Source organism: Montipora foliosa, unplaced genomic scaffold (assembly GCF_036669935.1).
Source record: "Montipora foliosa isolate CH-2021 unplaced genomic scaffold, ASM3666993v2 scaffold_420, whole genome shotgun sequence".
NCBI classification, from domain to species: Eukaryota; Metazoa; Cnidaria; class Anthozoa; order Scleractinia; family Acroporidae; genus Montipora; species Montipora foliosa.
Genome location: NW_027179724.1, coordinates 80,001 through 95,000, shown reverse-complemented (window position 1 = coordinate 95,000; position 15,000 = coordinate 80,001). Strand labels below are relative to the sequence as shown.

The 15,000-nt window shown below is 37.5% G+C and overlaps 1 protein-coding gene and 1 long non-coding RNA gene across 26 annotated transcripts in view; one reads left to right on the top strand and one right to left on the bottom strand.

Annotated features, from left to right (window-relative positions):
* Positions 1-15,000, top strand: part of LOC137988459 (recombining binding protein suppressor of hairless-like) — an 82,605-nt gene that overhangs the window by 56,407 nt on the left and 11,198 nt on the right. For all 24 annotated transcript variants that reach the window (XR_011120778.1, XR_011120779.1, XM_068834451.1 and 21 more), the window contains 8 exons: positions 2,005-2,076; positions 4,546-4,599; positions 6,505-6,553; positions 7,227-7,364; positions 8,393-8,505; positions 9,508-9,576; positions 9,929-10,000; positions 10,990-11,145. Coding sequence is in view for 22 of the 24 variants with exons in the window: in XM_068834451.1 (XP_068690552.1) it covers positions 2,005-2,076; positions 4,546-4,599; positions 6,505-6,553; positions 7,227-7,364; positions 8,393-8,505; positions 9,508-9,576; positions 9,929-10,000; positions 10,990-11,145 (723 nt within the window). In the remaining 2 variants the exon portion in view is untranslated. The remainder of the gene's footprint in view (positions 1-2,004; positions 2,077-4,545; positions 4,600-6,504; positions 6,554-7,226; positions 7,365-8,392; positions 8,506-9,507; positions 9,577-9,928; positions 10,001-10,989; positions 11,146-15,000) is intronic.
* LOC137988462 (uncharacterized) overlaps positions 1-15,000 on the bottom strand; it is a 23,070-nt gene that overhangs the window by 7,432 nt on the left and 638 nt on the right. For both annotated transcript variants that reach the window (XR_011120781.1, XR_011120780.1), the window contains exons 2-3: positions 8,369-8,573; positions 7,187-7,428 (exon numbers count right to left, since the gene is read on the bottom strand). This is a non-coding gene — a long non-coding RNA (uncharacterized lncRNA). The remainder of the gene's footprint in view (positions 1-7,186; positions 7,429-8,368; positions 8,574-15,000) is intronic.

Genomic DNA, 15,000 nt, shown 5'->3' with positions numbered 1-15,000 from the left:
GTCCACGATGTCGCCATAAGTCACGCAAACAAAAAACAGTGGTACTGTCTATGGGGGTGGGGGGAGTGTCAGAGGATTTTCTAGTTTTTAATTTATAATGGAACTATTAAGGTAGGCATAGTTTCAATTATGGCCTGTTTTGTTTCTGTTTATACTGATTTCAATGTTTCTGATAAATAATGTGTCAAAGTACCAGGATAGTGCGATGTACCCTCACTCCCTGACAGCTGATGATACTTCATATCCTCATTGTAATATGCTGAGAAATAAGCTTGTGAGTGAGACAAATACAGAAGAACTTACAGAAAATCACTTATGTCTTACATGTAAAACTATTCAGTCCCCTATCAGGCATCGTAATAAAATTGACCATCTACGGGCATCCGTTTACTGTTTGCGTGACTTACGGCTAAATTGTGAACTTAGTCTTGTTTTGAAACTGGAAGATGTGTACTGACAGAAAAATGCGTGTATCACATTTTTAGTGGTTACAACCAAGACATGGACTCTTGCTATAACCAAAGGGTTAACAGACTGAGTTTCTGGTTATCCGAAAGACCCTATCTTTAGTTTCCGTGCCAATAAATGCCACTTTTTTTTCTGTCGCGCAACATTCGAGCTTATCATGGCGTTGTGTCTGTTTAAAGTAGCCGTAAGTTTTCCCGGGTTTCTTTCCCGTAATTACCACTATTAACAAAGGGTCTTAGTTTTCATACTACGAAAACTAAGAACGGGGTCGTAGTTTTCGTACTACGAAAGCTAAGAGCAGGTCTTAGGTCTTAGTTTTCGTAACACCCGAAATTATAAGCCATAAACTAACGTCACGCCCATAAAAATGTATCGTTCATTAGCGTGATTTTTTGGTTTTTTATGACCTGAATCTCGCCCGTTTATCGCTCAGAATATCGTCCAAATGTCAGAGTAGTACAAATGTCCCGCTCCATTCTCGCTCATTTATCGTTCAATTTTTATCGCTCCTGTCAGGCTGATTATCGTCACGCTCTGTATCGCTCATCAGCGAGACTTTCTATGGCCCGAATCTCGCCAGCGTCTCGCCCAGAATTTTCGTACTGGCTGTTTGGATATGTCAAGGCCGGTGACAAAAGGATATTGAAGGTTGTTGGAGAGACCTTGCAGTTGGGAGAAGCAAAAGTATGAATACAAGAAAGCAAGGAAAGAGATGTTTTGGGAGAAGACTTTGCATGGTATGTTTTTGTTCTCAGGAGCAGGATTTGCGAACTAAGTTTTTTCCAGGCTGTGATTCAGAAGGGAGATGTGGATTTAAAGTGTAGAGTGTGTGGCAAGGAAGTGGAGTCAGTTGGGTGTGTGGCAAGTGGTTGAACTGGTTTGGCGCAGAGGGAGTATTGGAAGAGGCATGATCAGATGGGTTTGAGGGTGTACTTATACTGCAAGCTTTCTCAGAAGTACATAATTATATGGTGTGAAGTGTGCTGATGTGTGGTATAAGGAGGTTATGGATGAAGTGTCAGAGGATGGGAATGTGGAGATCTGGTGGTATAGGAGTGTCAAGACTGGAACATAATCGTGCAGACGTTACTGTGGTGGGTCGAGAGGCTTAATAGTGGACATAAATTAAAGTAGATTTCTTGGTGCCTTGGGATATGTTGGAACATGGTGACTAAAAGGGATGAGGAAATCACCACTTAATTACTCTCCTCTGGCAAAGGAAATCGGGAAGATGAATTGGGTGTCGAGAAAGATTGTGTCATTTGTGATTGGTTGTTTATTATTGTTGTTGTTAATATTATTATTATTATTATTATTATTATTATTGCATCTTCTTTTGAAATTAATAATCTATGCATTAATAAAATCTTAAGGTGTACACTTAACCTGATTTGACTCTGAAATCACTGTGGAGCATTGCAGAATATTAAGTGGCAATTTAAGTTCCTTAAGTTTCATGTCAACTGCGAGGGTGGTTTTTAATAACATTAGTATCATTACTGCATCTTAAAGGTTTTGAACCTTGTTGTCTTTCAGGGGTATGGAGCTGCCAAAACCTTGTACATATCAGATTCAGACAAGCGAAAACACTTTGAATTATCACTTAAGGTATTAAAAAGGTTATGTATTTTAGGACTAAGGTTCTTGCTTTAACAAAATGAAGTTCATCTTCTTTTGGGGTACATACATACATACATCCTTTCTTTGTTAACGCAGGTCAAATTATGGCAGCATAAAGCTGATGTGGACCAGCAATAAACATAAATCTAACTAATTAAAATACATTTGAGTTAAAACTAAAGTCCTCAATATATAACCTAAAACTACTAAAAATATTTAAAATTTCTCATTGTAGTCTACTTGTATTTCAAGTAAAGTGATAAAGTATCAGATGTACATCTTGTATTGTCAGATGAATGTTCATTTTGTCAAAATTTGGTACGCATGGAATAAAAGTGGGTTGTGGTGTTGTCATCAAAATCCCTGCAACTACAGCTGTACATGTAGTCTTGAGTAATGATAATTATCGTAAAATGTCTTGTACTGCAAACATGATAAACGGACACGAACACTGTCATCTTTAACCATGGCGTTATTGGGTCCTGGGATGCACTCGTTTCTCTTTTGGACACAGAATATACTCAGCTAAACAAAGGGTCCGATTGGACACAGAAGAAAAAATTGAATGTTAATGCAAATTACAAACTCCAAGAAAAACAAGCGAACGACGTATTTCACAAGGAAATTGAACATTTGCATCTCTCACAATGGAGAAATGATAGAGTTCCTTAAATTTCAAGGTAAGCTGTTGTTTTTCGGATTTTTGTTGTTGAATGATTTCATTTTGTCAATGATTAAGTCCTGCTTCAGGAGTAGTTAAGATTTGATTTCTCGTGTGTTGCAGGGCATGTTCTGAGCTGTTTTTTTTAGACGAGACAATCGGCAACACTTGATCTGCCAATGATAATTAAACATTTCAGTGGAAGTTTAGTTTGTTGCATGCTTTCCAAGAGAATTTCAAGCATTGGTCTGTGAGCGAAGTGACAGAGAATCCAATGTTGGCAAAATGTGTTAAATTTTTGTTTTGTGCGACCCTTTTGATATTAATTCCGGGTGCACATGTGTCATCGTCTCGGTTCTTGTCTTGCGGGTAACTTGTATGTTTTGCAAATTATGCAACTTCTTTGGAGTTATTAACGTGTTTAACATGAAACTAACATAAAATCAAAACCGTTCAATGCAATAAGCCAAAAACTTCGAATGTTGTAGGAGACAAATTCATAAATCACCTCACCAATTCTCAAGTCTGTGCGGTACATCGTTTCTGAGTTATTTGTCAAAGGAATTCATGCAAATTTATAGAGTTTTATATGGTGCACCAACATGGCGGCCAGAAATCAACACGATGATCTGGAACTCCTTTAGCGATGAAAGCGCTTAATTGCTTTTCGTTCATAAGATATACATGTAAATGTGTATGAACACACCTCCTAATGTACTTGAAGCGCTCAGATTGCAGAGATTCATAGGCATAGACATTTTTTTCCAGCCAAATAACTTTGTATCATAGTGTCACGCAAGGTGACGATTCGGAAATTAAAAATGCTGTATTTTCGAAACGAAAGATGTTATGAAACTGAAAACTTGAAAAGAGATTTATTTCTAGGTCATCTTAAACCAGCTATAGATAAAAATTCAAAACACCTTGCGATTTTGATTTTAGAATTTGATGGTGTCATTGTGAAAACCATCTATTCAATCGCTTGATTATTAACATTGGCTATGGCAAAGTCACAGGCCGACGATGAACGATCGATCGCTTATATTTGTTTACTCTTTTGTTCCTAAATTACACCTCAAGTGTTGTTAAAATACATGATGCCCTTTTACAGAAAATTGAGATAAAGTTTTGTTTTGTTTTTTGCTGCGGGGATCTAGATCATTAAAAATAATGATAAATTACATTAATTATCAACTGGAGCCGACAGTTCCAACAGCATACGGATATTCCTCAAGACGTTTTCAGATGTGATTGATGGAGCTTTGACAGCCCATACATTTTGATGAATGAATCAACGGGCACAACAGTTTCAAAGAAATTGATCATTTTATTTTAAGTACATATTCGAGGGGATGGATATATAAGACTATTTTTGGCAATTTGGAAATCTGAAAGGGTACTGCAGCAGCAATTAAGAGGCAATAGATCAAATATTAATTAGCTGGACCCCCAAAATTTTGCAATGGACCCCAAAATTTTTCAAGAAGGGGTCCAGAGGACCCCCAAATTTGAAAACCTGGATACACCTCTGTTAACCTATTGACTCCTGGACACTGCACCCATTCACCCATCTGGCTTCAGTTTTTCAAAAGGTGGATATATAGTGCTATCCACCGGATAAATCACAATCAATTCGATGGTTTTGTTATGACTTATCCACTGGATAGTGATTTATCTGTTGGAGAGTGTTATCCACCTTTTGAACAACTGGGGCCTGGTAATCTATTGAGTCTCGCTCTGAGGAGTCAGTGGGTTAATCAAATTTTAATCATTGTTTCTTTTTGCCTTATGATCAGTTATTATATCCCAGTGGAGATCATGTTGGAACTTTTAATTCCAAAAGGATAAAGGTATGAGAATCAATTACATGTGCATTTAGGTCTCCAATCGCGTAAATATCTGTGCAGGGCTCAAAATTAATGAAAAAATCCAGTTGGATATGGAAATTTAGTTGCAATTTTGCAAATTTTAGTCGCGAAATCATCGTGCTACATTGTGTTGTCAGCGGTTTAGCAAAACAAAATATGCCTGAGCCTGCAACACTTATGTGTAAAGAAATCACTGAAAATGGCAAATGATTTAAAGGAATGAAGTTGTGCATGTAACATCGCAGCTAAATTACGCTATCTTCAGATTGAAAGAAAATTCATGGCAAGAAACAAAGTAACTGGCAACTGCTAACCCTTTTGTTTCGAAAAAGCGAAGGTGAAAACAAGACGTAAATTTGCGACTTCTCCTGGACCAGATATTTTAGTTGCCAAGGGAAAAAATGTGTGGGTCACAATTTCGAGCCCTGCTGTGAATGTCAGACTACTTGCATTTACTGCGACTTTGATTTTAAAAAATGCAGACTCTGAAGTGCAGCTTACTAAATGAATTTTGATGTGTCCAGTATTCTAGCATTATTGGGCTCTTAATAATTATTATTATAGGGGACTCTGTACACAGAAATAAAATCAAGAATGGTTTATTGAGCACAGGGGAAAACCTGAGTATCCAGGGAAAAACCTCTCTGAGTAGAGTTTGTGCAGAGAGCCAACAAACTCAACACACATGCATGATGCCAAGTATGGGAATCAAACTTGAGACACATTGGTGGGAGGCGAGTGCTCTCACTACAGCGTCAGCCCTCCTTCCCTTAAAATCACCTGTGTGTTGTTGGCGGAAAGCTGTGTCACTTTTAAGCTATGGCTTTTATTTTTACTGCGGTTGGTCATGTTTCCAGCAATGGGTGGTGGACTGTTAACAAAAACGACAAAATACACCACTGGCATATAAAGCAGTGTCCTGCTACAGTGATGGCGTTAAAAACTGAAATCCTTGATCAGAACTTGAACAAGTTACTTCAAGGCAAAAGAAAAGCCAAAGAGTAGTAAATTGTACCCCTACATGTAGGTACAGGTTAGTTCTGTTTTACATACCCGATAAATGACCAAGAAATAAGATTTTTCTCACTTTAGGTTTCTCATGTTGCCTAATTTATAAGCACCATTTGTTTCAAGAAAATGGGAAAAAACAAAAAGTTCATTTAAGAGTGCATAAGCATACTGGTACAATCGTGGCAAGGGGCAATTTTTCTTAAATTTGGATATTTTCATCAAATTATGGCTTGGCATTTTGCTGCCAAAAACAGCACTTATGTCCACAAAATATTAATGCAGGTAATTAGAAATGTAGATGCATTCTCTACCTGTCTCTGGCAATGAGGTAAGTGTAAGGTTTAACTTTATTATCTTAAAATTTCCTTGTAGACTGGCATTTACATGTAGGGGACACCAGATGCGAGTGATGTTCAAGTTTGGGAGAATAGCAGAAGGGGATACTTTGTGATGCTCATAATAGAGCGACTTTCATATGACTTTCATATGACCTTGCCCATATTATATCTGGTGGGAATAAGGATCGAGAAGCTTTGTTTCAATCTTGCCAAGCATTGGTTCCGTAAAACAAATTGCGAACACTTTTTCAAGGTCATGGGAAAGTCGCTCTAAAGATCATAATTGCTGTGCATCCAACTACCTGCATTGGTGGACATGTCTGAAAAACAGTGCATAGTGTTTTTGAATAATAACTTAAACTGAACTGTATAATTGAGGACAACAGGCCGGGTAACTGAAGGAGACTGTTTAACCTGTTTTCATGATGTTATGGTCATTTAATTTTATTTGACTTGCTGCAAAAATAGTTTGGTAGTGGCCATTATGAAAACACACCTCTCCATTATATGAATTTATGTGTTGCATTTTAATTTATAGGTTATTTCAAAACCTTCCAAGAAAAGGCGGTCACTTAAAAATGCAGATTGTAAGTACACCTTTAAGAGTTGCAGGAGTGTTAACAGCATTGCATGTACCGTTATTAACATTTTTATAGTGTGTTTACTTCATTAAAAATTAATACATTGACGAGTAAAATCATCTCTCGTTAGACAGAGTAAAATACTAAGTCTAGCTGGTTTAGGCCGGTTTGGACATCAAAGGGTTAACCATTTCACTTCTATTAGAGGCTCCCCATTATTTTAATGGCCGTATTAGGAGGTACAGGGTCAAAGAAGGCATACCCTGTTGTTTTTTAGTAGATGTAGATGTTAACCCTTCGACGTCCAAACCAGCGTAAACTGGCCAGACTTAGTATTTTACTCTCTCTAATGCCAGACGATTTTATTCGTCAATGGGGAACCCCTGGGAGTCAGTGGGTTAATATTCATGCACAATCTCGCTTAGGAGATCGTTCAAACCTTCCTACATGCAGAGACTAAAATTATTATTGAAAGACAGATACCTCACTTGGTCAAGGAAATAATACCCCAGCTCATTTTTTAACAGACTGTTATTTTCTTGTTAATTTCGTTATTTAGATACTTATCAGTTTGTGAAAACTGATTCAGGAAATAACTGAGGGAACATCTAATCTGGCTGCATGAGTGGAAACTCTTACCCTGTCTGTTGGTACTAACTATTGCATATCTGTGTTGCAGTATGTATCCAGTCAGGCTCGACTGTAGCCCTCTTTAATCGCCTCAGATCACATACTGTGAACACGAAATATCTCCATGTTGAAAATGGAACATTTCATGCCAGCAGTCAGCAGTGGGGAGCCTTCACCATTCATCTCTGTAAGTGAAACCAAGACCTGCATGTAACAATGTTAACCTCCCTTGCTGGTTGTTCCCTCTGATTCTGTGGAACACACAAGTTACAATAATATTATAATTATAGTTTCTTATTATACACCTTATTCCAGAAGGGACACCATTTTAGCATTCTTTTGTTCACTTTCAAATTTTAGCCCTCATGTTACCTCGTTCAAGGATAACTTTTTTTTTGAATATATATATATTTTTTTAGCTTAAGAACAAAGCAACAAGGGCTAATTTGCAAGCAAACAAAAGACAACCAAAATGGTGGCCATTTTGGAATACAGTGAATAAGACACAGCAATTTTTCAAAGTAACTTCCAACTGCAGGCCTTTGTTCATGCACCAAAACCTCATTCATTTGGCAACATTTCCTTTATTTAACCTTGTTAAACCCCCAAAACAAATTTAAATGAGTTGTAACACTTGTTTAGTCACTTTTTCTATTTGGTGGCGATAATTCTGAAAGAATTGGACTGGCTCTGGGTATTGTCCTTGTTTTTGCAAACTGTATCAAACTCCAACATCTGAAATTTTAACCCATGATTGTGTTTGTGCACTTCAATTTTCCTCTAGATTTCAACATTTTCTTGCTTGGAGGGTATGCCCTAATCCCTAAGTGACTGTGCACAGCTCTGAGAGGTGCTTTCCAGCCATTCCCTTCCTGCAATGCACGATGACGTCATAATTATGCTCAAAAATTCACCACCAAGCTTCGTTTGCACAAAATTATTCACATCATCTGGACATGCAATACTACATGCACGTGGGTTTTCTTTACAAGTTTGTTCCTTTGGGATTCAGCTCAAGCTAAAATTTACGAGTTTGATTTTTGAATTGAAGACTTGGTGGTGAAATCAGCTAGTCAGATCGATGTCATCACGCGTAAGGGCTATTAAATATATGATCCACCATGTTTTTTGACTGTTGACATCAATCACTCTTTTTAATTTCTCAAGTTTTACTGCATAGTAAGTCCTCACTTTGCCATCTTCGTCTGTTTACAGTACATGATGATGAATCTGAGAGCGAGGAATTTTCTGTCAGAGAAGGGTACGTTCATTATGGCTCCACAGTGAAGCTGGTGTGCTCTGTAACGAAGATGGCTTTACCGCGACTGGTATGTGTTAGGTCCTCTCCTCATCATGTTCTTGAGTGTATGCCACTCTTCTGACTCCACTTTCTCTTCTTATACAAAAAAAGGATTGGCGATCAGTCAAGGTTTTCACATCATTTTACTGCGGTTTTCATAATTCTGGGGATCTCACCTCCTAAGGCTACCAGTGAGTGCCAAAATATGTTTTGGCTTCCATCAATCAAATGTCCGAACATAGCCGGGAACATCCACTCAGCCTCTGGAAAGTGGATTGGAATTTTTGTTAAGTTCACAGCTCAAATACCCTTTTGATGACTTTCTAGAGGTTATGCAGTAAACAGATTCGTACAGATTCCATTGCTTTCCATTGGCGTCGAGTTCAGATGTACCGTGAGAACCAAAGATGCTGATTGGTAGGTTATTTCATGCATCAATAAGATTTGAGCATCCATGGTTTCTGGTCAACTCTCAGCTTGGCGTCGGATTGATGGAAAGCGAAACGTATTTTGCCCATTGGTGCTTGAAGATGAGATTCTACAGAATTATGAAATTCACCGTAATAGCTTGAAATTTGAGCCAAAGGGTCAATTTAAAGTTGTCTGTGTCCAGTTGTCTAACAGGTTTCCTATTTCTAAATTGATCCACAGCACCTTCGCTTATAAGGTTTTGGCATAAGGCAAGAAGTCACTGTTAAAATAGTTATTACTCAAACGTACATGAAAAAACTTGCTTGATGATGATGATTTTGCCAGCTTAGTATGGTAATTTAAAAATGTTGTCATTCTTCGAAAGCTGTAAAGCTCTCTGTAAGAACTTGGTATTTGTGTTCAAATTGACAAGTTTCTTTGAATTTGAAAATGTCACCATACTGTCAATCATGCAGGGATTTAGAAACGTAGTGGCCTGCTGCCTTCTGTTCAGACATATAGTAACTTTTTTACGTGTGTTTTACAAATTAATTCAATAGTTCATACTGGCAGCTCATGTAATAATGTGATTGTTCATCACAGTTTTCAATGTTTTAAGATAATACGAAAAGTGGACAAGCAAACAGCTTTATTGGATGCTGATGATCCAGTGTCCCAGCTTCATAAGGTATGTTGCATTTGCCACACGTTTTATATGAAATGAATCAATGTTAAGGCACTGTTACATTGTGAAATGTTTTGTGCAACTTGTCTCGCAATGTTTTGGCGACATTGTGGCGGGACAACTTGGACACAACATTTCACAGTGTAACAGCGCCTTTACTGTGACTGCAGTGGCAGTGCACTGTGAGCTGGGGAGATGTATTTATCAGTGGTTATTCAGGGGTTAGTGGTTCAATCACTCTTCCACCGAGTATCATGGGAGGTAGTCAATCAAACCAGGTCCAGGCAGGTGGTGTTGAGCTGGGTTTTTTTTTTTTTTTCTTCTCGTTTTCACAGTTTGACTCTCTTTTTTACAGGTGGCGTTCTGTGTTAAAGAAACAGAACGTATGTACCTCTGTCTTTCACAAGAGAGAATTATCCAGTTTCAAGTAAGTCGAGGAATACTCTGTACCCTAGAAACAGCACAAACAACCAGGCCCCAGTTGTTAAAAATAAATCACTATCCACTGGATAGCGCAATTGGTTTTGCTATTATGACTTATCCACTGGATAGTGATTTATCAGACGGATAGTGCTATCCATCATTTGAACAACTGGGGCCAGGATATTAATACTGTCCATATTGGTGGGAGGAGACTGCTCTAACAGTGATGCCAACCATGTTTCCCTCAAGCAGACAACACAGAGAACTGGCCTCGGTTGTTCAAAAGGTGGATATGGCTATCCACTGGATGAATCAATCACTATCCAGCATATAAACACTAGCAAAACCAATTGAGTTATCTCTAGTGATTTATCCAGTGGATAGCGCTATCCACCCTCCGAACAACTGGGACCTGGTGTTTTCCTTTGAAGGGACAAAATATGTCTCTTGAAGTAAGCTAATAATTTCGCCTTATAGTTTTTAAGATAGGCCCTTCGCATGAACATGTCACGTGACCTTGTCAATCATAAAAAGTGATTATGTTACAGAAAGAAATGTAGAAATGGAAAGAGCGAGATGAGATTAGTAAGATTGTTAATTTTGAGGCCACTGACGGTTAAGGGCGTGAGTTTATAGCACTTTGGAAGTTGAAAAATGTAAAAGAAGGCAAAGCTTGCCATCCAGCAGCTGTTTTTCACATAACTCTTAGTTAGGTTTTAAGCATTACATGTAGAATCACTGTAAAATTTCTCACCTACATGTAAACATCAGGGGCCTCAAAATTGACATTCTTACTAATTTCATCACACGCTTTACATTTCTGACGTCTACTTTGTACCACGACCAATTTTTTTTAATGATTGGCAAGGTCACGTGACATGGTCTTGCAATGGGCCTATTATCACCCAGACCGAAGTAATCAACAGGCATTCATTTCTCCGCAGACGCTATCATCTTGTATGTCTAAGCTGTAATTTATTATTAATTTTGTAGTCAATGCCTTGTCCAAAAGATCAGAACAAAGAGATGATCAACGATAGAGCCTCATGGACAATAATAAGTACAGACAAATCAGAATACAGTTTTTTTGAGGGAAATGGTCCAGTCAGAACACCCATCACCCCTGTCCCTATAGTAAACAATTTACAGGTACGTTCAACAACAGGCGTTTAGTTTCTTAGCAGCAGTATCATCGTGCAATACCATAATTTTGCCGTAGTGCCTTGTGCCTTAACAGGAGGACTAAACAAGACCTCCACGAAATGATACATTATCGCCATCACGTTGTCATCGTCATTATGGTCATTATTTCCTGCAGGATTTGTCCCTTAGAGAAAGAGGCTTTCCTCTTGCACCAGGCAACTGTGGGTACCCACTGTACACCGTTTGGTTATGAGAAATTCTCTGTTTTTAACATTAATGATTCAGATGTCTAACATGTGACCCTCTATCAAAATTATGTAATCAAACTAGAGGAAATCAAGTCAAATGTTGTTTGTTGACATGATTAGAGGGGAAAACAAGATTACCATGCAGGAAAAACCTTCATAGGACAGAATAGATAACCAAGAAGTGCAACCTACAAAGGGCAATTAAGAACCAGTCCACGTAACGTTCAAGTAATTTTGGAAATGGCCAGATACAACCCTACCTCAAACTTTGCATGCTGAAAGGTATTCATGAGTAAGTAATCAAATGGCCATCAATTAGTCTCCTTAATGATATGCGGTCACGTGACAGCTAATTTAAGTTTTAGCCCCTTGGGACCATTTTTTTAAGATAAAATTTTCCATAAATGGCTAACTTGTTATGTCTCTTGCCAACACAAAAGCAACAGTATCTTCAATCAATTTACACCACATTACTGATCAACCCTTCTACTTTATAAACATGCCTGTCTTTTTTCCGGGGTCCTCTTAACAACAGAGAAACAATTTCAAGCAAAGATGATGGTTTGACAGTGTTGAAAAAGGGGCATTTTTGGTTAATTTCAATGGAAAAATTTCCTAGAAGGATTCTGAATTTCTGAATGCTACCCGCATCAAAATAAAGCTAAAGGATTGTAGCTTTAATTAATGTAAAAAAATCCGCGGGCAATGTACTTTTAGATGGAAAACGGAGGGGCTGAAATTCGTGTATTTTCTCAATTGACATCTTAGTAAATGGCTGGTAAAAGCAAGCTTTCATTCTCAATAATAAAATATACCAGTGCAAGTGCAAGCTAGTCGCTAGAGAATGTCACAATTGTCATTTGGATGGCTTCTCATCTTTGATTTTCGGCAAGAAATGATTTCTCAATCGAGGGCGGTGGTTGTTAATCCTACCCCAGGCAGTAAGCGAGCTGTCAAAAGATCTTGATGTATTTTCAATTCATTTCCTGAATATTTATATAAAGATTTTCAAAATCTAGTTATTACACGAAAAGCTACAACCGTGGCATGGCTATACACTTACTAGGGCAGAAATTCATAAAAATAAACTGCGCAAAAGAACTGCGTGACTTCGAGCGTGACACTTGAACATTCAACTAACAGCTTGATCTGTAACAGTCTTAAAGAGAAATTTTCAGAATTTAAAGCGCCTTCAATTATATTTATCTGTAATTTGAAGTAAGTTTGTCGTTTTTTCGCTTATAATAAAATTACTTTTCATGGGAGAAAACTAAAATTTCTTGAAACGAACTGTGGTAATAGGACGCCTGCTTATCGGTCACTCAGTGTCAATAGATCATATTTCAATGCATCACCCTTATGCATGCAAAGTACTTCTTGTACAAAATCATTTTATCATAACTTGGATGCTTGATACAGTCTAGGTTCCTGCAGAGTCACTTTATATCAATTTAAGTATCGAAGTGACGAGATTTTGTTTCCACTTAGCGATTGGAATCTGCATTGTAATCGTACGGAATGATGAAGGTGAACAAGTTAGCGAATCGAAATGTATAAACTAAGGAAGGCAGCACATTTCAAAAGCTGGGGAATTAATATGAGTAAAAATTTTGTAATGAATTATATCTATAGGGAAATTATGAAAATTTGCAATGAAACATCTCTGTATATTTTTGAAAATATTTTGATTTGTAATATAACAGATCCAAATTTCGCCTTTAACTAACCTCGAATAATTATTCGCTTTGTACATATATGCATATAAGAGAATCAGTGACCTCGCGATTAATTAACTGCGAAATGTTCGTCTGAATATTTGAAGGAATCAGTGATTTCGCGATTAATGAACTGCGAAATATTCGTCTGAATATATGAAGGAATCAGTGACTTCGCGATTAATTAACTGCGAAGTGTTCGTCTGAATATATGAAGGAATCAGTGACTTCGCGATTAATGAACTGCGAAATGTTCGTCTGAATATATGAAGGAATCGGTGATTTCGCGATTAATTAACTGCGAAATGTTTCCAGATGATGTGGACTGGATACCTAGTCTCAGAAGCAAGGACGTAAGAATTTTAGAGTAATGCTTTCTTTGTTCCTTTTAACATAATGGGGCACTGTGCCAAAAGAGTTACATCATGGGAGTGACAACTCTTAACAAACGTTGTTTGAGCAACACCATGTGGAACTTTGAGTCCTCCAGGCAATTTTGAAGATCCTTCCGAGTGTTTTGGTGACATTCTTGTAAAATGTCAAAACTTTGCTCTTTTTTCCTGCAGTATCCCAGAACTATGTCATATTTCCCATCAAAAAACTCGAGTCTTCTCGATTCTTTTGTTTTTCTCCCGAAACAGGCCTTGTTAGAGTTGTCACCCCCTATTGTAACCTCCTTTTTTAGTTCGTCAATTTGTTAAATTTTGCTCAAACGATAGGCTGACTCGCCTTAGCGTAGAGATACCAAGGCTCTGCACTGTTATTGCAACTGCTACATGTCGTATTTACTTTTTCAAACAAGCTTTAACATTGTTTATTCCCTTATCGCTAATGGTATCCCTAAGTTCTCTCTCTAAAGTACGTCACCCTTGCACACACTTAGATTAACATTAACTGAGTAGAAGCTTGATCGTTCACTTTTAGATACTAAATCTGCAGCCTTTTTGGATTTACCGATCGTGGAAATACCGAGTATTCTAGACATATTGTATAAGCATACCAACGCGACAACTCAAACGAATAGTGAACTTCAAACGAAAACTTTTTAAGAATGGCTTAATTACAACTATGGAGGTCGCAGCCGAGGTGAGCAGAAATTCTCAAACATCCTACAGTGAGAAATAGGAAAAACACGAACATTTCGCATTTAATTAATGGCGAAGTCACTGATGCCCTTATATATTGAGACGAATATTTTGCAGTTAATTAATCGCGAAGTACCTGATTTCCTTATAGACCCTATATATGTAGACGAACATTGCGCAGTTAATAAATCGCGAAATCATTGATTTCCTTGTATGTGAAGATGTACATTTCGCAGTTAATTAGTTGCCCTCATATATTTAGACGAAAATTTCGCATTTAATTAATCGCGAAATCACTGATGCCCTCACATATTCAGACGAATATTTTGCAGTTAATTAATCACGAAGTCACTGATTTCCTTATATATGTAGACGAACATTTCGCAGTTAATAAATCGCGAAATCATTGATTTCCTTGTATGTGAAGATGTACATTTCGCAGTTAATTAATCGCGAAGTCACTGTTGCCCTTATATATTTAGACGAAAATTTCGCATTTAATTAATCGCGAAATCACTGATGCCCTCACATATTCAGACGAATATTTTGCAGTTAATTAATCGCGAAGTCACTGATTTCCTTATATATGTAGACGAACATTTCGCAGTTAATTAATCGCGAAATCATTGATTTCCTTGTATGTGAAGATGTACATTTCGCAGTTAATTAATCGCGAAGTCACTGATTCCTTCATATATTTAGACGAACATTTTGCAGTTAATTAATCGCGAAGTCACTGATGCCCTTGTATATTCAGACGAACATTTTGCAGTTAATTAATCGCGAGGTCACTGATTTCCTTATATATGTAGA